Raw genomic sequence first — 20,744 nt, forward strand, 5'->3', positions numbered from 1 at the left:
CGACGTGCCCAAACAATTATGTGACAAAGAATCTGTAGGGTTCATTTCCATTAAAATGTTTAAAACTGACTTTTATAGCACCACAGTAATAACATTTTTCATATTTCACGTAACTGGAAAACAAAAACGTACTGTTTTATGTCACCAAGGAAACAGATAGAATTGTGTTGACATTACAAAGCAAACTCCACGAGTTCTGTTACAAAATGCGCTCCAAGCATAGCGCGATGTATTCCCAGGCACACCAGGACGTTCGTCACGCTTCTGACTACATTAAACTCTGTCCTTGGAAAAAATCGCAGTATACGTTATGACTGTAGATAAAAACATTGAATCTTCTTACATAATGTACTGTACATAACTGATGAAATATTAATGGATCTCTGATGAAATTCTTCTATTTCCTATTCTCCATGAATTACATGTGTAAAGAATATTTCAATACATTCAGCTAGGATACTTTATGTAGATACATAAATATGTCTAATAACTAACTACAAAAACATAAAGCCAATAATATGTTGTTGTTGTTTTCTAATGCCAGGCGTTTGACAATAAAGTCATTTGACCTCTTGCACTCCAATATTTTTCAAAGATATTACCATGCCCAGCCACTGAAGCACAGATTTTCAGGTGTTCCCAATCCATTTCTTGGTTTGAGTTGCACAATGGGCAGTTAGGGGACTGATATATTCCAATTCTATGCAGGTGTTTGGCCAAACAGTCATGGCCTGTTGCCAATCTAAATGCAGCTACAGACGATTTTCGTGGTAAATCGGGAATTAACTGTGGATTATGATGCAGAGAGTTCCATTTTTACCCTTGGGATTGTGTTATCAAATTTTGTTTGTTGAAGTCTAAGTATGTAGATTTAATAAATCTCTTCACAGAGTAATACGTAGATTTAGTAACAGGTCTGTAAGTAGCAGTGCTGCCCTTCTTTGCTAAAGCATCCGCATTCTCGTTTCCCAGGATTCCACAATGGGGTGGTATCCATTGGAATACAATTCTTTTATTGAGTGATATTAATTCAGAGAGCATTTTAGTTATTTCTGCTGTTTGAGATGAAGGTGTGTGTCTAGAGACTATTGATAGAATAGCTGCTTTGGAGTCTGACAATATAACTGCATTCTTAAATTTATTGATGTGGCATAAAAAAGCCAATAATATACATGTGGGCTGGGATCACCAGAAATATTCTGCTTTCTATCACAGTAATTATCAATACCACGGAATCATTTAGAAGAATTACGTGCATCTTCAGTTTTATCAATCACAAAGAAATTACGTGTAATAATGACCTAAAAGCTTCTTCCAATAAGTTCCCAATAAGATCGAAAATAGTACTGAATAAAGAAATAATAGGATTTTTAGTGTTTTGGATGCTGGGTCTCTTATGAATAACAGAAAGAAGTAGCTAAAGAAATTGCATAAATTCCAACAGATGCCTTCAATTATACAAAGAGACATATTGTTTTTATATAATTATCACTCCAGTACCTCCAGAAAGAGTAAGTTACATACTTGTGCTCAGGGAGCATTCTACATAATGTTAAGATATCTTATTAAATAACAGAATATAAAGTAAAAAAGAGAAAAGAAATAGAAAAACACAGATATCACAATAATTGGAACTTTAAATTTTGTCTTTGAACGGTAATTTTTAAATTGTTTTTAAATAAGGAGCATTAGCAAATTGTATATTTGGGAATTTAGCTATTATCTCGTTATATACTAATAATAATAATAATAATAATAATAATAATAATAATAATAATAATAATAGTAATAATAATAATAATAATAATAATAATAATAATAATAATAGTAATGATAATGGTTTATTTAACCTAGCAGGGTTAAGGCCATATGGCCTTCTGTAAAACTCAACCAGGAGTAAAAATGCGATACAAAAAACACTACAAATTTACAAAGTACACTACAATTTTACACACAAAACTAAATAAGATAATAATAATAATAATATCATGTAAACAACAAGTAAGTAGAAATCAAACATAATATATAACATACAGAAAGAAAGGAAAAAGCATAACAAAATGTGAACAGCAGGTCAAAATAAATGAGACACACAACAATAAAACGATTAAAAAAATAAAACAATTATTGATAGTAGTAGTAGTAGTAGTAGTACTAGTAGTAGTAGTAGTATTAGTAGTATTAGTATTATTATTAGTAGTAGTAGTAGCAGTAGTAGTAGTAGTAGAAGTAGCAGTAATAAGAGCAGTAGCAGTAGTAGTAGTAGTAGGAGCAGTAGCAGTAGTAGTAGTAGTAGTAGTAGGAGCAGTAGCAGTAGCAGTAGCAGTAGTAGTAGTAGTAGTAGTAGTAGTAGCAGTAGTAGTAGTAGCAGTAGCAGTAGAAGTAGCAATAGCAGTAGTAGGAGCAGTAGGAGTAGTAGTAGTAGTAGGAGCAGTAGCAGTAGAAGTAGCAGTAGCAGTAGTAGGAGCAGTAGCAGTAGTAGGAGCAGTAGCAGTAGTAGTAGTAGTAGTAGGAGCAGTAGCAGTAGTAGTAGTAGTAGTAGGAGCAGTAGCAGTAGTAGTAGTAGTAGTACTAGGAGCAGTAGCAGTAGTAGTAGTAGTAGTAGGAGCAGTAGTAGTAGTAGCAGTAGCAGTAGTAGCAGTAGTAGTAGTAGTAGTAGGAGCAGTAGCAGTAGTAGTAGTAGTAGTAGGAGCAGTAGCAGTAGCAGTAGTAGGAGCAGTAGCAGTAGTAGTAGTAGTAGTAGCAGCAGTAGCAGTAGTAGCAGTAGCAGTAGCAGTAGCAGTAGTAGTAGGAGCAGTAGCAGTAGTAGTAGTAGTAGTGGTAGTAGTAGTAGGAGCAGTAGTAGTAGAAGTAGCAGTAGCAGTAGTAGGAGCAGTAGCAGTAGTAGTAGTAGTAGTAGTAGGAGCAGTAGCAGTAGTAGTAGGAGCAGTAGCAGTAGTAGTAGTAGGAGCAGTAGTAGTAACCGTAGCAGTAGCAGTAGTAGGAGCAGTAGCAGTAGCAGTAGTAGTAGTAGTAGGAGCAGTAGCAGTAGTAGGAGCAGTAGCAGTAGCAGCAGTAGCAGTAGCAGGAGCAGTAGCAGTAGTAGTAGTAGTGGTAGTAGTAGTAGGAGCAGTAGTAGTAGAAGTAGCAGTAGCAGTAGGAGCAGTAGCAGTAGTAGCAGTAGCAGTAGTAGTAGGAGCAGTAGCAGTAGTAGTAGTAGTAGTAGCAGTAGTAGTAACAGTAGCAGTAGTAGGAGCAGTAGCAGTAGCAGTAGTAGGAGCAGTAGCAGTAGTAGTAGTAGTAGTAGTGGCAGTAATAGGAGCAGTAGCAGTAGCAATAGCAGTAGTAGTAGTAGTAGTAAAATAGTGATATTTTAGGTACATACAGTAAGGAAAATTATGATTATATATAGCTCAAGTTATTGCATTATAGATATACCATTATCGCGAAATATGATGAAAACAAAAAGATAAAATAAGTTAAATATCACTAAAACATTAAAAAAATGTGAATACGTGTTTAAGAGGCTTGGAATACCTACATCTAGTATTCCGATTGTAACTTTAGCTGCATTGAAAGGATCAATTGCTCTCCTGAAGCATCACCTATATTCGAAATGAAACCAAGTTCATTAGCATTCTTTACTTTTTTCTAACACTTACCTCTCTAAAACTAGGTATATTTCCACCACTCTCAAAATGTATTTGCAGCTATGTACTTGTAGGAGTTTCATTGTCAAAACAAAATTAATGGTTCACTGAACTTGTAAACATTTATATGGTTAAGTACTCTTTGTCCCTTGTGGCAGCTCACGAATAGTGAGAAGATTTCTAAATTCTAGGACTCACGTGAGATCTTCACGTTCACAATGCACGGATTCGAACCCAGGATCACGGCTTTCAATGAACGTTTTAATCGTTGTGCACATTCACAGCCGGTGTGCTTTTTCTCGCATAATACGATTTTAATCACCCCTAACAAATGTTAAGCATTTACGTAACTCAACAGGAAGGGGGGGAACCCCACAGGTTCATTCGTGTTTTGTATAGAATTGAGAGTCGTAACGTCGCTCACCGTCGCATGACAGATTTGTATAAATAGACAGCTGACTGTCGATGAAGCCTCAGTCAACACCTCAAAATGATGATTGCGTCTGCACTAGCGATCTGCCTGGCTGTGACCGCCGGGGTAACCAAGGCGACGGAAGACGTCGAGGCGGCTGAAATGACTCCGTGTGAGTATGGCCGCTGTCAGGCCAATCTTGTCTTTCTCCTTTTCATTTTATAATTTTTCTGCTGACCTATTTTGGTGATAGAAGTTACTGACCTAAAACAAGACAAGACGTTGTCGAAGTAGACAGCGTACAATGGTCCCCGAGTTACTGACGTGTTAATGTGTATAGCTACCTCAACACCTTCAGACCACAGCTACGGCTTTGTGATGGACTTCGGAGTTCGAGTCACGTTTGAGTTCTCTTCTTTCCCCTTGTTGTGTTACAATCTTCGTGGGTGATGCAACGAGAGGTTTTGATACATATACTGGCAACTTAATTTGATGTTGAATTGATGTAGAGAAAGTAAAAACTTACAGTGGTATTTATTGTGGCAATTTAGCGAATATGATAATAAATAATTAATAAAAAGAATTTAAATAACGCATATTATTTTCAAAAAAATGTTTCACTTACAAGTTACGACTAGAATGCCGACTATATTCTTAACGGTAGAAGTACATATAGTCTAGGTCTATACGGATTAAAAATGGCATTTCTTTTTACTACTTTCTATATAGAATCGTCTACACTTTTCTCTTTCTTGTGGTGAAATAATTTTTAGTTATCTATAATAATGTCTTACATACCACTTCATTGTCCCTTTAAACTTTCCTCCCTCGCTCGTTTTCCAGAACTTGAAATTTTATACCTGTTTTCCCCTATAACTGAAAATCGTTTCTAGATGTTGTAATAAAACGTTCCAGGCTTTTGTTTCTTAACACTTTAGAACAATGAACTACAATCTTAACTCTAGATTTTCTATTTATTTATTAAATAGAATAGATCATGAACATTTAAATAATAACAATATGTTATATACATTTGAATTATGCTAATATTTTAACAATGAAAGATTTTAGTTCATGCTGTCCATGAAGTCACTACAACCATTCTAAAGTAAGAATCACTTTAAAATTCGTGGATTTTTTAAAAAATAATAGGGATATACAACATGAATGCACAATTTTCTTCCAAAGTTGTGGAAATGAATTACTATTAATTAAAAACAATTCATCGAAAATATTAAAAGTACGGAATAAAGCAAAAGGCATATTTTGCAAGTAGGTTATGCCAAATTTCATACACAATAAATAATTTACAACTTACAGAAACAGATTGTACTACAAATAAAGATATTCCATACTTATTTGCTAGGACGCAATATCATGGCCCACTGTATTGGTAAGGAAACAATGAAAATATTGAACGTCTGAAGACCAGGTATGATAAGAGATTAAACAAATGCACATCAGGTGCGACAAGATTGTAGTTGATATTATTTTAATTGATTAAGACACAATAGATTCTTCTTATACTCCATTTGTTTATTGTTACATAAACAATTTCCAATGTAATATATGTAATCCAATAACTAATCACATAGGTATATCTTAATATATTAGACCTTCCGAACAGAAAAAATTGCTTGATAGTTTATCTATTTATTTATTTATTTATTTACTTATTTATTTATTTATTTATCTATTTATTGGTTCGCTTATTTATTTACTTACTTATTTACTTATTTATTTATTTATTAATTATTTATTTATTTATTTATTTATTGGTTACTTATTTATTTATTTACTCAATTATTTATTTATTTATTTACTCATTTATTTATTTATTTACTCATTTATTTATTTACTTATTTACTTATTTATTAACTTATTTACTTATTTATTTATTTATTTACTTTCTTACTTATTTACTTATTTACTTATTTATCTATTTATTTTCTTATTTATTTATTTATTTACTTATATATTTACTTATTTATTTATTTATTTACTTATTTAATTAATTAATTAATTTATTTATTTATTTATTTATTTATTTATTTATTTATTTATTTATTTATTTATTTATTTATTTATTTATTTTATTCTCATAAATTTCGAGATATGATATCACCAAGTCTGGTATTTTTTTTATAGATTTCCCTTCTCTGTAACCCATTCTCATATTACAACAGAAATTCTGCCTTTATTTTTTCAAAACGTCCCAAATTCAATTATTTTTGTTATCATGTGATTGCTGGGCCTATTTTAAAACATACAGTTCTGGATAACGATTCCATTTCGTTTTTACGTTGTGAGTTTTTCACAATTCAGTAGAAACTGCTTTCTCATTAGAATTCACATCTTCAAAATGAATTACCAGATGACTTGGCCAGCATATTCATTGTTGCTGTGTTGAACAGCCGTGCAAGTGATCAACAGCCCCAGTGGGGACTACACCATAACGGTCAACGGCGGGGTGCAGTGGAAGGAGACCATCACCGTGAAGAAGACCTCGGCTGAAAGTTCCACTGGAAGTGCCAAATCTAAAGAGGACTCCGACAGCGGCTTGGAGAAATATCACATCGAGGTAGGGCCTGTCATTGATCTAGTTTTACATTCTACTAATCAGAAACTTTAACGAAAGGAGATTTCAATAAGAAAGCCATAAAGTTCATAATCACAGGCCGAGTGCACGCAAGTCATGAAACCGTGCAGAAAACGATGTCTTCTAATGCCGGGATTAAGAAATTGTGAGAACTCGAACTGTCTGCTGCAGCTACTTGTTTCTTCTTTCTTTCTCAGTTGTAAATGCTATAGATGCTGTACCACCACCACCACCACCACCACCACCACCACCACCACCACTACCACCACCACCACTAAAACCTGAAAATTTATTCTTTGAAAAGGTGGAAGCAATTTGTAACTACTAATACCACTGTGAATATGTTAGGAGAAAATCGATTAGGGAAAGCACGGGAATTTTACTGGAAGCAAGTAAAGAGATAGGTTTGGAAATAAATCCCCAAAAAAAGACAAAGTATATGATTATGTCTCGTGACGGGAATATTGTACGAAATGGAAATATAAAATTTGGAAATTTATCTTTTGAAGAGGTGGAGAAGTTCAAATATCTTGGAGCAACAGTAACAAATATAAATGAAACTCGGGAGGAAATTAAACATAGAATAAATATGGGAAATGCCTGTCATTATTCGGTTGAGAAGCTTTTACCATCCAGTCTGCTGTCAAAAAATCTGAAAGTTAGAATTTATAAAACAGTTATATTACCGGTTGTTCTGTATGGTTGTGAAACTTGGACTCTCACTCTGAGAGAGGAACATAGGTTAAGGGTGTTTGAGAATAAGGTGCTTAGGAAAATATTTGGGGCTAAGAGGGATGAAGTTACAGGAGAATGGAGAAAGTTACACAACACAGAACTGCACGCATTGTATTCTTCACCTGACATAATTAGGAACATTAAGTCCAGACGTTTGGGTTGGGCAGGGCATGTAGCACGTATGGGCGAATCCAGAAATGCATATAGAGTGTTAGTTGGGAGGCCGGAGGGAAAAAGACCTTTAGGGAGGCCGAGACATAGATGGGAAGATAATATTAAAATGGATTTGAGGGAGGTGGGATATTATGATAGAGAATGGATTAATCTTGCTCAGGATAGGGACCAATGGCGGGCTTATGTGAGGGCGGCAATGAACCTCCGGGTTTCTTAAAAGCCAGTAAGTATACTACTGTACTACTGCTGGTAATATTACAACTGTTGTAAATGCTACAGCAGCTGTACTGCCAATGCTATGTCAATAATGATATTAGCAATAATAATAATAATAATAATAATAATAATAATAATAATAATAATAATACTATAAGGGAAAATACGCAATGCGTTGTGTGTACGGAGGCTGCAGACGGAAGTTCTGCATTCATAGCCTAGTTGATTCATATTATAATGGACAGATTTTCAAAGCATAATGACAATTTTTTTATCGTTCTCCTTTGTACTACAGATTGTTTATCTTATCTCGCGTGACTTCTAAAAACGCTTTTGTTGTAGGGCAGGAACTGTGCATGAGTAACACAGTCGTTATGATAGAAACAGTCGTGGGCTCGAAACCCTACCAGGATATAGACTCTTGTTCGTTGTTCCGTGTTGTCTCAGGTGCAGACCTAGCATCGTGAAAACCTATGCTATAGAATCTTTACCGTGTGTGTAAAAAATCATAAATTATGGATATGAGGGAAGTTTGGTAAAAATATGAAATCCGAATTGCATTAGTAACTTATGTTAACTATCTGTTCCAGACGTGTTGCAACATCCCTTCCAATCAGACTTCTAACGAAACAATTGAGATATACATGCGATGTCTGGAGGGCGTGAAGGAAGAGTTCGAAGGTAATATTTTTACTTTTCACGTATTACATTTCCAAACGTCTATTTAATTTTAACTATTCGTGTCACAAAATGTATCTGAATATTTTGGACAGTATATCGAGAGAAAAATTCTATAACAGTGAACTTTCCAGGTAAGAAACAAAAGAAATCAAAATCACAATAAATAGCAAATGTTTGAGCCAAATAAAAAAACTATAATTTTCTCGTGTCATACTGTGGTTGCCATAGCAGCTACTGGAGAGTACGAACATGCCAAAATGCATTTCATTTTTTTATGTAATTCGCAGTTTCAACAATTTTGGTGTTGACAATAGGCTTACTATAGGAAAGTGTAAAATTCAACACAAATATAAATAAACTAAACAGTCTTTTTAAGGTCCGATTTACAGATTGTTCCAGAAGCCATGTAGAATGGGCTAACAGCAGTTCACATGTGCCCTTCGTTTCGGAATTCAGGACTAGCGAAATAATTTCATTCAAGAAGAATGTGTCGACATCATACCCATGGTCCTCCAGTGCAGTAACAGATCTCAATCTCTGTCAGACACCATTTTTCTCGTATCAATGTTGGGACAACTGCTCGCCAAGTTTTAAGAATACAGGATTCGTGTACCTCCCTGTTACTGCAACGGCAGATAATGAGGATCATCTCAATGCACTCGTCTTCATTCAACATCATTTCACTAGTTCTGAAACGAAAAGCACATGTAAACTTTTGTTTAGTCTACGGTGCATGACTTCTGTGACACCCGGTAGGCCTACATATATAGTTCAGAAACTTCCTAGGTCTAGAATTAAGATAAGCAATATAATAGTACCACTCAATATAATGTACGGCAATGAAGTTTGAACTTTAGATCAAAATTACACAGGGTGGATCTAAATTCAACCGACGCACTTCCAACAATTGCAGAATTTTTTTTTCATAGTGTGATCCTTCTGATTCGGTTCTGGGCAGACGAAACGCAATTTTACTCAACAATGACGTAAACACATACAATTAAAAAGTCTTTGTTCTTTAATCTACTGGCAGTCTTCCTATAGTTACAGCTTAATTCGCCTTCCAGGAACTCATCAACTCATCACATTGCTGTTCTATTCATCTCCAGACATTCCTAACTTCAATGATACTACATGTTGTACAATGGTTTTCAGTGTTTAAACCCTGAGACTCTTATCAAATTTGAAGTGCAATATCTGATATGAGAAGAGTTGTTTAATTTCTTTAATTTGTAACCGAATCATTTTCATTTTTCTAAAATTAACTACGAGCTTCTGGGAAGTACAACTCTTAAGGGCAAGAAATTAAACCTTCGGCTGAAAACTCCGTCCACAATCGTAATAAAGTCCAATACGAATTTTCAGGGTGAAATAATTTACTTTCGTGAAGAGAAATATTTAAAACACGACTGAATCCGTAATTACATTAGTAAAATATTTTTACATATCTGTGCCGACGGGTATTTTTGTAACTAACCCAGTTCTCTGCATGATGGCATCTGGTTACCATAGCAACATGCTACTAGCGCCCTACTCAACAAAAAAAAATGCAACAGTAGATCAAATTACTGATAAACCTACGGAATTTTTTTCAGGTAAAAAACTAGTTACTATGGCAACTGGAAGTGACATGGAGAGGATTAAAAGTTTTCATAAAAAGTAGCTAATTTGTAAGCAACTTAAAGTACGAGTACTTCTACTTCTGAAAGCTCCTACCTATTCAAAACCACGATTTCAAACATCAAAATTCATCTAAACTATACTGGGTAGTTTCTGTTTACATTGTTTTGTTTGTAATTGAACGAAACCAATATTATGAAATGTATCATTTCATTTTCAGGCCTTCATAAGACGAATCCAAGAGAACAGCTGAATATTTACAACGTAAGTGAGAAAAAATGCGCAGTAACACAAAGTTGACCAACTCTGTTATTGGCATATTAAATACAATATTTTCCTTTCTTTTTTCAGTGTCTCCTTCAATGTGCCTGCCACGGAATGGGTCTCGTAAGTTGTACATTACATACTGACTGTCATAACTTCTAGGCCTATGTAGTATTTCAAGTACCACTGTGTCATTCAGATCTTACAAGATAGTCTTAAGACTTCTTCACAAAAAATATATCATTAAACAAACACCCATGGGTAAGGAATTTCTTTATGAACGCTACGGGGAGAAATATTCTGTACTTTCAGCTGCTGCGTCAAAAGGTGTTGAGCAGATGTCAGCAGCGTCGTGAAATCTTTCTGCGCTTGGATAGTCTACACCAGTATTTCCCAATTGGTGGTCCGCAGACCCCTGGGGGTCCGTAGTACAAATTTAGGGGGTCCATTATATTACTTACATCTCGTAATTTATAACCCATTCAATTTGGCAAAGAATCGCTGCAAAAATTTTCCTCTGGATACCCAATGCACTTCTGTATACAAAAGTGTTGAAGTACGACTATTTCTGAGTGATAATAAATTTCCATGTGTTCAGTTAAATAACTTCTCTTGGTTGTCTAAGGCAGCCTACTTAGCAGATATTTTTGAGTACTTGAACAAATTCTTCAAGGTAGTGGTATGAATATTTTTGACGTTCAAGACAGGATTGAAGCATCAATTATAAAATATGGCTGTGAGCAAGCTGAGCTGAAGGTGGTAGTCTCAGCACCTTCCCAACATTGAAATCATTTCTGATGGATTACCACAAGAAATTCAACATATCATCGTTGAGCATCTGAAAGATTTAGCGACTAGCTTCAGAGATTACTTTTCCCCATCAGATTCTGAAAACTCATGGATAAGAAATCCTTTCGAGTATGGTGTGGTACAATTAAAAACTTTATCTGTGGAGGAACAAGATGAACTTGTTGATGTTACTTGTAATGGTTCATTTAAAATATTTTTCAAAGAATGTACACTTGATCAATTTTGGGTGAAGGTATTTTCTGAGTATAAGAAAATAGATGAAAAGGCATTGAAACATCTAGTTCCATTTTGTAGCACATATCTTTATGAACAAGCATTTTCAATACTTCGTTTCCTGAAAAACAAACACAGAAATCGCATCGATGTTGAACCTGATTTAAGGCTAATAGTAATATGCATTACAAGAGCGGTATGTTGAAGTTTTCGTGTTCGAGGAAAAGTTTGAAAAAGCGAAACGTAGTTGAGCCTTTTTAATTTCCGAGAATTGAAAGAAAACATACCGCTCGTGTATCGTACATTATTTTGTACGAAGATGGTTTATTACACACCTGAAAGAGGAATTTCTAATTAGTTGCAATGAAATCTCCATCTTGGTTTCTGTTCAATGACGGCAAATTTGCAAAACAAAAATATTTATCTTCAACATTGTTGCTTTAAAGTGTTTTCTATGTTTACTATACTCCAGCAGGCCGTGATATACGTCTGACTTTCCCCCCCCCCCAGTCTATGATGAGTCTGGAATCTTGTTGATTTTTTCACGGCTTCCTTAATGTTACTTTAGTGGAGTTGTAGAGTTTACTTAATTTTTGCAAATATTTAAAAACAATAATTAACAGTGCAATTTACGTGAAATTGCAGTGGTAAGTTTCCAATTTATAATTATTACTATATTGAACGTCTCTAAAAATGATATGTTAAAAGCCTAAAGCAGTAAAATCAATATGTCAATTAAGCGGTAAGAAGAGGGAAATTGTTATGTGTGTTACGTTGGGAATACTGAATGTGGAATTTTAGACTTTCCGCGGATTGGTTTTGTGCGGAAACCAAGCAAATACGCACGATCTCGCACAAAAGTAATAAATATTGAACCAGACGTGCAACAAATTGTCCGAAACAAAAAGAGGTGTGATTTTTCTCATGACATTCAGATTCAGGTATACACTGTACAGTACGTTCAATTTAACTGTTGTTAATATTGCTACCTACATCTCAACTGCTACTTCTACCCAGACACCAAAATTTAAATGTGTGGGGTCCGTAGCTTGCCTTAAAAATAAAAAGGGAGTCCACAACTCTGAAGTAATTGGGAACCACTGGTCTACACCATCTAGCCGAGTTCGAGTCTCGATCAGGCCTGGGATTTTTCATTGCAAAATTCATAACGACGGCAACATTTTTATAGAAAGTAGCTCTGAAAGATACGGATATAAGTGTGTCTGTAAACACTTTATATTGCGTGAATGTACATTAAGTTCTTGAAATTTCTTGTAATTCTTATGTTAATACTGATGCAGAGTGACAAGTACGGGGACATCAAATTTGAAGAAATGGTTGAATACGTCTCCTCCGACAACAGACAGCAGACGATCGGAATCTCCAAGGAAATGGTTGGCAGATGTATCAGAACTGCTAAAGTCAGAAGTCGAGGTACGAATAACTATATCAACCCATAGGATGTGGCAACACTTTTAAAGATTCTGTACTACGGATCATCATTGTTTTCGTCCGTGATTGACAAAGCATCAGACAAGATATTCAATCTAACTATATCAACCGTAATTCCTGTAGCCCTTATCTATTTCTAAAATAGTATAAAACAATTCTAAGCCAAAATATTACAACTCAGAAAAAGCAAGGGAAGACGGTTGTTATGATACATGAAAAATTAGAAAAAAGTTAAGTTTATATATATGCATTACAAAATTGCGAACGTTTTCGCCTATTCAGGCATCCTCAGGCAGAGTATACAATATCTCAATGTCATATACGTAGCTATTGGTGGTGAGTACTACTTGAATTAATGATGTACAAGCCATCTTCATTATTAAAATGTAATATTACAGGTAGTAAACTTAAATAATGTTAAAATGTTAAAACCATTTATGAAGTTTAATTACTAAATGGTTTTAACATTTTTAACATTATTTAAGTTTACTACTTGTAATATTACATTTTAATAATGAAGATGGCTTGTACATCATTAATTCAAATAGTACTCACCACCAATAGCTACGTATGTGACATTGAGATATTGTATAACTCTGCCTGAGGATGCCTGAATAGGCGAAAACGTTCGCAATTTTGTAATTCATATATATAAACTTAATGACTATAAAATAAGTCATTATTTTACATTGATTTGTCATCGACTGAGTAATAAAATATTATATTGTATTCATTTATAGAAATTGACAATCTGAATATTCCATCATGCTTTCTAAGTTAGAAAAAAGTTGCCTGAAATCTGATTGCCATGGATTTGGTTCTAATGATCGCAGTTTTTGACATTGTTTGTGCTGAATAAGCCAACGTTTGGCTGTTGAGTCAATCTATAATCGTTGTTATCTACTCCATTTTAAGCTACAAATATTTATTTTTTATTTTAAACGTATTATTCTGGATTATTATTACATCACTGTACATTAGTCCACTGTATTCATTTCATATGGTTCTGATGTCAATGAAATGTTAACTACCTGTTGGCAAGCAAAACCATAGAATATAATTTGAATATGGCCAATAGTTTTGCAATAACAAAATTAACATTCATTAGAAAAATTACTTAATTCCGTAATTAACATAAATTAGAAAATGTCTGAGATATTTTTAAATAACAGCATCATTTTCTATTCAGTTAACTGTCCGAAAACAGGTTGGAGTCTCATAAGTGACACCAATATGGCATCAATCATGAGGCGGCTAAGCCAGGAGATATTCATTCATTCATTCACTCATTCATTCATTCATTCATTCATTTTATTCCATAGATCTTACATGAGGAATGAAGCTTTAAGATGTGGAACAAATCAAAATTTTACAATATTACAATTACAATTTTTTACAAATTTTTATAGTTTTACAATTTATTAATTTTCTACAATTATTACAATTTTGTGCAATTTTTTACAATATTTTGGCGAGATGTAGTGAGATGAGGTGAGGTCCGAGGATTCGCCAAAATATTACCCGGAATTTGCCTTTTGGTTTGGGGAAAACCTCGGAAAAACCCAACCAGGTAATCAAATCAAAGGGGGGTAATCTAATCAAAGGAGTTGATGCCAAGCACTCGCCATAGATCATCCGGCTTCAGTCCCACGGGGAAGGGTGGTTCAGTTCCTTCTCCCTACATTGTATACATCGCCGACTAGCTATATATTACACTAGTCAGACTTCAGATGCATACAAACAATTGTTCTTCCTCTGACACATATCGTCAAGTGAGATGTACTGCCTGATAATAGATGTACATATCAGCCAGAACCTCAATCAGAGATTACTGCATCATTAAGACTGCAATATATGTATTAAAATGCCCCGAAAATTTCGCAATTCTAAGTTAAATGGTGAAAAATAAAAAATAAATATATTTAAAAATTAAAAATTAATTTCTAACTCACAATATAGTAGATAATTATTGTAAGTTCCCTCAATAGCCAAAAGTTGAATAAATTATTCAGCACAAAAATATAACAAAACATCATTAAGATTAAACCTACGGAAATCTGATATCAGGAATTTTCTCTATTTTTTTCACACACACTGTAACAACCATCTTCCCTAAAATTGACAGTTCTATCCGATAACACTCGCAATGTTTCAGCAGCGTCGAAGACGAGCGGAGGAAGGCTATGCAACACGTCAAACATGGAGATCATCATGTTTGTGAAATGCATATCAGACCTCGAAAATCTGGTAAGTGTTCAGTACCTATGATTAAAGATTACAAAACATGAAAGATGAATGATGAATGCAACTGAATTCAACTATAGATCATGCCGTTTGTGAGAAGATTCGTTTGTTGTTTTTGTATGTTGACTTGAATGTCTTTCCCAACTCAAGTTCATATCTACAGCGATTAAATTTTCTCAGACTTATAAGTTAATTGAATTCAATTATAAAGAACTCTGTTGTACTTAAAATGTAAATTAGTGTATTCTTTGAACTCGCTTGCAGTACCTGTTCGGCAGAGAAGTTTAATATAGCTAGATGCTTTAATAGGCCTATATTTCATATTAATACACTGTATGGGGTGATCCGTTTGGGAAGACATGAAACAAAAACGTGATAAAATGAGAGCTGTTGCTATTTATTGTTAAATAATTTGTACATGAATTCTAGAAGAATTGGAGTTTTGTTCAAATTAGACTCTGACGTGCCCACCATTGTGAACACACCACAGTTCATATCATCATCATCAACATCACGGGTTGAGCCGGTAGGCCCGTTCCGTCCCCATTAGAATTGTTCTCTCCAACGAAACCTAGGACGACCAACATTTCTCCTTCCTCTTGGAGCATACTGGAAAGCTTTCTTGGGGATTCGGTGATCCTCCATCCTTTCTAGATGTTCCATCCACCTATTTCTGTGATTTGTTAACTTTTGTGTTATTCCCTCTATCCCTAATTCTTTTCTGATATCTTCATTCCTCTTGTGTTGTAATAAAGAATATCCCGCCACTGATCTTAGGAATTTCATTTCTGAGGCTTCTAGTCGTCTTTTGTCTCTTTCTGATAAGGTCCAAGTCTCTGCTCCGTAAAGTAGTACTGGTAGGGCTACTGTTTTGTAGAGTTTTAACTGTGTTTCTTTCGTTGTTCTTTTTCCTAAGCTCCGTCTAATTGTTCCACATATACCTTGAAATCTATGCATCTTTTCTTCCATATCTCTTTTTTCCATATAAGAAATGTTGCATCCTAAATATTTAAAATTACTAACTTGCTCAATAATTTTGGAGTCAATAACTATTTTCGACCTTTTATGCTGGGTCCCTATGAAAGCCATTGTTTTTGTTTTAGTGTGTGATATTTTTAAATTATAGCCTTTGGTTATTTGACTCAGTTTATAAGCTGCACTTTGGAGGTTGTATTCTGTATCAGCAATCACCACTTGGTCGTCTGCAAAAAGTAGGCAATTTACAGGTGTTTCATCTAAGATAAAATCACAGTTTAAAATATTCAGCCAGTCATCAATGGCTTCGTTAAGATATATATTAAATAAAGTGGGTGATAGTGGGCACCCTTGTCTAACACCTCCATTAACTTCTGTTGTTAATTTACCTGGACCTTTCCCTTTGTCAATGCAAATATTGGTATTAAGATACATGCTACGTAATATTCTTATCAGATGTTGTGGGTATCCTCTTTTCTCCATTATTTTCCATAATTTTGATCTATTCACTCTATCAAAAGCCTTCTCATAATCGATGAATAATAAGTGTGTTTCTAAGTTATATTCTCTTCTTTTTTCAATTATCTGGTTTATGGTGAAGATACAATCTGTTGTTGATCGTCCTTTCCGGAATCCATGTTGTTCGTTTTTTAACAATACTTCTGTAATTTTATTTAATCTTCTTGTTATTAATTTTGCATATATCTTATAACAAGTACCCAGTAAACTAATACCTCTATAGTTATTGCAATTGCTTCTTCCACCTCTTTTGAAGATTGGTACAATGACAGCAGTTTTCCATTCTTCTGGAATGTATCCGTGACTCCAACATATATTTATTAAATTAAGAAGGCGATATAATACAGCTGGTGTCGCATACTTTATCAGTTCAATATTAATATTATCAATACCAGGACATTTTTTATTTTTACTACTCTTTATTACTTCTATCATCTCATCCATTGTTATATAGTCTATATGTGCTTCCTCAGTATTTATGTAGACATCTTCTTGATCGGGTTGAGTCCATAATTCTTTGTAAAATTCCAGCCATTCACTTTCTATAATTGGATTCAATTGTATTTTATCTTTTTCCTCAGAATTTATCATTTTTAGGACTTTATATGCATACTTTTGGGCTCCATGAAAATCACATTCTAATTCATTTACATATGTTTCCCAACTTTTTCTATGTATCCTTCTTACTTCTCTCTTAGCAATTGCACATCTCCTTTTATATTCAGTTCTATTCTCTATGGATTTGTCTTGTAAATATCGTAAATATGCGTCCTTCTTGTTTTTAATTATGTCTGCAATCTCTTGATTCCATATTCTTAATCCTCTTTTTTTATGTCTTTTGATTCTCTTTCCAAGAGCTTCTTCTGCTGCTTGGAGTATTACCTTCTTTAGTGTTTCCCATTCCAAATTGATATTATTACTGACAGGCATTTCTGTAAATAAATTATCTAACCTTCTCTGATATAAATACTTGATGCTCTCTTGTTGTAACAAATTAACTTTATAAATTTCTTTTTTGTTGTCCTGTTTTACTTGACTTCTTTTCCAAGGAGTTGGTATTATTAATTTTGATATTACCAAGTAATGATCTGAGTATATATCTTTACCTCGAAATACACGTACATCTTCTATTAAGAGAGCTGTTTTCCTATTAGCTATTATGTAATCAATAATGCTGTATATATGTCCATCCGTCCTTGTAAATTTATGTATATCTTTGTGTTCAAAGAACGTGTTCATTACCCTTAATTCGTTAAAAGAGCAAAATTCTCTAAGGTGTTCACCATTCTTATTGATTACTTGTTCTCCTTTATTTCCAACGATTCCTGGGATTTTCTGGTTTCCTACTCTTGCGTTTAGATCGCCTGACAGAATAACATAATCATTAGGATTTATTGAGTTATATGTTGTTTGTAATTGTTCATAAAATTCGTCTGTGGCTTCTTTTCTTCCTTCTTCAGGTGCATATGCACCTATAATGGTTATATATCCTCTTCCATGTTTGCATCTGAGTAAAATTAGTCTTTCATTTATCCATGTGTAACTGTGTATTTTATTCTTAAGACTTTTATTAATGAAAATTGCTACACCAGCTGAGGCTCTCTTGTTTTGTGGGACTCCACTATAAATATATAAATAGTCTTCTAGTTCTTCTGTTCCTTTTAATTTCTTCTTCGTTTCCGTAATTACTGCTATATCTACTGAGGCGGCTTTCAATTCCTTCTCTAAAATCTCTACTTTGTGGTGAATGCTTCGAACGTTCCAGGTTGCTATCCTCCATCTGTTAGTTTTTCCTAATCGTTTGTCCTTGTTACTGCCATAGGTCGTCTTCAGTTTATCTATCCGGCTATTCCTTTGGGGAGTTCGAGTTTATTTAATTGTCCTCATAGTAGGTAACCAGCCTACTGCTGAGTAAGTCCGATGGTGGGGCTGCCACCTCTAAGCATTCGAACTTGCTCCTCACTTGTATAAGCCCCCAAGGAGAGGGGAGCCTCTTCCGCTAGAATACAGTTCATATCTTGAGGCTAATTCCTCTCACGTGTGGTCTAACATCTCAGGGGTAACTTTCTCAAAAGCTGAGAAAACCTTTGCTATGAGATCGTACATATCACGAAACCCCCAGAGAAAGAAATCTTGTGATGTCAAGTCCGGGGAATTTGGGGGCCACATATTTGCCCCTCCTCAACCACACCAGTTGTTACCAAATGTGTCGTCCAGATAATTACGGACAGTGAGATGGTGTACCATCCTGTTGAAACATGATACCCATGTTGTTTTACTGTTACAGTTGTGGTTCGAAAAAGTTTTTCAACAAGTTCAGGTATGGTTCTGATCGAACTGTTTCCTCTGCGAAGATAAACGGCCCATACAGATTATAGCAACTTACCGCGCACCAAACATTAACTTTAGGACTCGCCTGTTCCAGTTCATATGAGACTTGTAACTCCGAACACCATACTCTGGTTGAAACCGCCGTTGAACAAATTTTACACTTTCAAATTCAGCAAACCACAAGACATATTTCGCTCGATTTGTGCAGTAAGCAGCATTTTGTTTATTCGATCGTTGCTGAGTAACTTCTTTTGTTTCTTATCCGGTAACAATGATGATACAAAACTCCCGTGCTTCAGTATCACATTGGAACTGAAATGAATTCCACAGCACCCCATTATAAATTTTACAGTCATTTCATTTTATGTCTTTTCAAACGAATCAGACGGTATAATTAAAAACAGTTTCCTTCTTAGTAAGTAGCTAATGACATAGGAATAGTATCTAAGGAACTGTACTCTTCAATTATTATTTTTGTTATCTCCTTAACACAGGAAATGCGAAGTATCCAACACACAAGAACTTAAAGTTCGTATCAGTATCACCATTCTTAAATATAAGTTTGAAAATGGAGTAAAGTCCCGCCGAAACCAATTAAAGTACCATACAAGTGAAGTTAAAAAAGTTGTTAACAAGTTTAATATTATCAATAGTGATGCATAGATGTTAAAGTGTGCAATCAATAATTTATTATTATTATTTATTTCATTTAAAGCCATGGAGATGAATTATCAAGTAAACCAATTTAAACATTTCAATTTTCTTACATTAAATGAACAGTCACGTAATTAGCAAAGGTATGTTTTCTCTCTATGTATATTCTAATTCTAAAGTTTTGTGAAATTTGTGTCTACGTCATTTTAAAATTAACACAATATCACAGTCTAGTATACAACAGTCAAGAAGCTCAATACGTAAGGAATATGCATCCATAGATAGTTGCTAACCACTAGGATCGCTACTATCGCCTCATCTCAGACAAGGCGAAATAGTACCGGTTCAGTCTATTGTCCCTAGTACCCTCAACAACTCAAGCTTCGTGGCTGTATGTACTAGATTGTGATAGTATGGAGATAATGTTGACTATTCAACTTATACGATGAATTTGCGATATTGGCCAATAACGTTTCAGAACCGCCTTAAAATCAACCAATCACAGTTATATTTCTTGATAAGACGCTTTTTAAGGAAACGTTTTATCTGATAAGACACCTCGTAAAATACTTCAGTGTCAATGACAGAAAATCAAGAAATGCCAACAAAATTTAACTTTGAAAATTGAGTTCTTTTAATAAATGTGTGTAAAAACTTTTCGTGTTTTTATACTGACTATTACACTCTTACTACGTCATACTACTTTTGACCAATAAAACGGTACGAAAGGACGTATTTCAACCAATCATGGCTGCTTATCGCACAATTTTATCGCGTCCGTAGCATTTGTTTAATTTTATCGCGTCCCTAGCATTTGTTTAATTTTATCGCGTCCCTAGAATTTGTTTAATTTTATCGCGTCCCTAGCATTTGTTTAATTTTATCGCGTCCCTAGCATTTGTTTAATTTTATCGCGTCCCTAGCATTTGTTTAATTTTATCGCGTCCCTAGAATTTGTTTAATTTTATCGCGTCCCTAGCATTTGTTTAATTTTATCGCGTCCCTAGAATTTGTTTAATTTTATCGCGTCCCTAGCATTTGTTTAATTTTATCGCGTCCCTAGCATTTGTTTAATTTTATCGCGTCCTTAGCATTTGTCTCTTTGTTTGCCAACATTTGAAACTGCGCTGGTCTGGACGTCAAATATATATATATATATATATATATATATATATATATATATATAAATTACAAACCACTCCAGTCGATGCACAGC

At 34.4% G+C, this 20,744-nt stretch overlaps 1 protein-coding gene across 2 annotated transcripts in view; it reads left to right on the top strand.

Annotated features, from left to right (window-relative positions):
• The first annotated feature begins 4,081 nt into the window (after positions 1-4,081).
• The window catches only part of LOC138696978 (uncharacterized), a 20,289-nt gene continuing 3,626 nt past the window's right edge, over positions 4,082-20,744 (top strand). The window contains exons 1-7 of one of the 2 annotated variants that reach the window (XM_069822526.1): positions 4,082-4,213; positions 6,456-6,622; positions 8,356-8,446; positions 10,287-10,330; positions 10,418-10,453; positions 12,655-12,787; positions 14,961-15,052. In XM_069822526.1, the coding sequence (XP_069678627.1) occupies positions 4,120-4,213; positions 6,456-6,622; positions 8,356-8,446; positions 10,287-10,330; positions 10,418-10,453; positions 12,655-12,787; positions 14,961-15,052 (657 nt within the window). In that variant the 5' untranslated portion in view covers positions 4,082-4,119. The remainder of the gene's footprint in view (positions 4,214-6,455; positions 6,623-8,355; positions 8,447-10,286; positions 10,331-10,417; positions 10,454-12,654; positions 12,788-14,960; positions 15,053-20,744) is intronic. The other variant, XM_069822528.1, reaches the window with a different exon arrangement.

The sequence above is a fragment of the Periplaneta americana genome, chromosome 3, assembly GCF_040183065.1.
Source record: "Periplaneta americana isolate PAMFEO1 chromosome 3, P.americana_PAMFEO1_priV1, whole genome shotgun sequence".
Taxonomy (NCBI): domain Eukaryota; kingdom Metazoa; phylum Arthropoda; class Insecta; order Blattodea; family Blattidae; genus Periplaneta; species Periplaneta americana.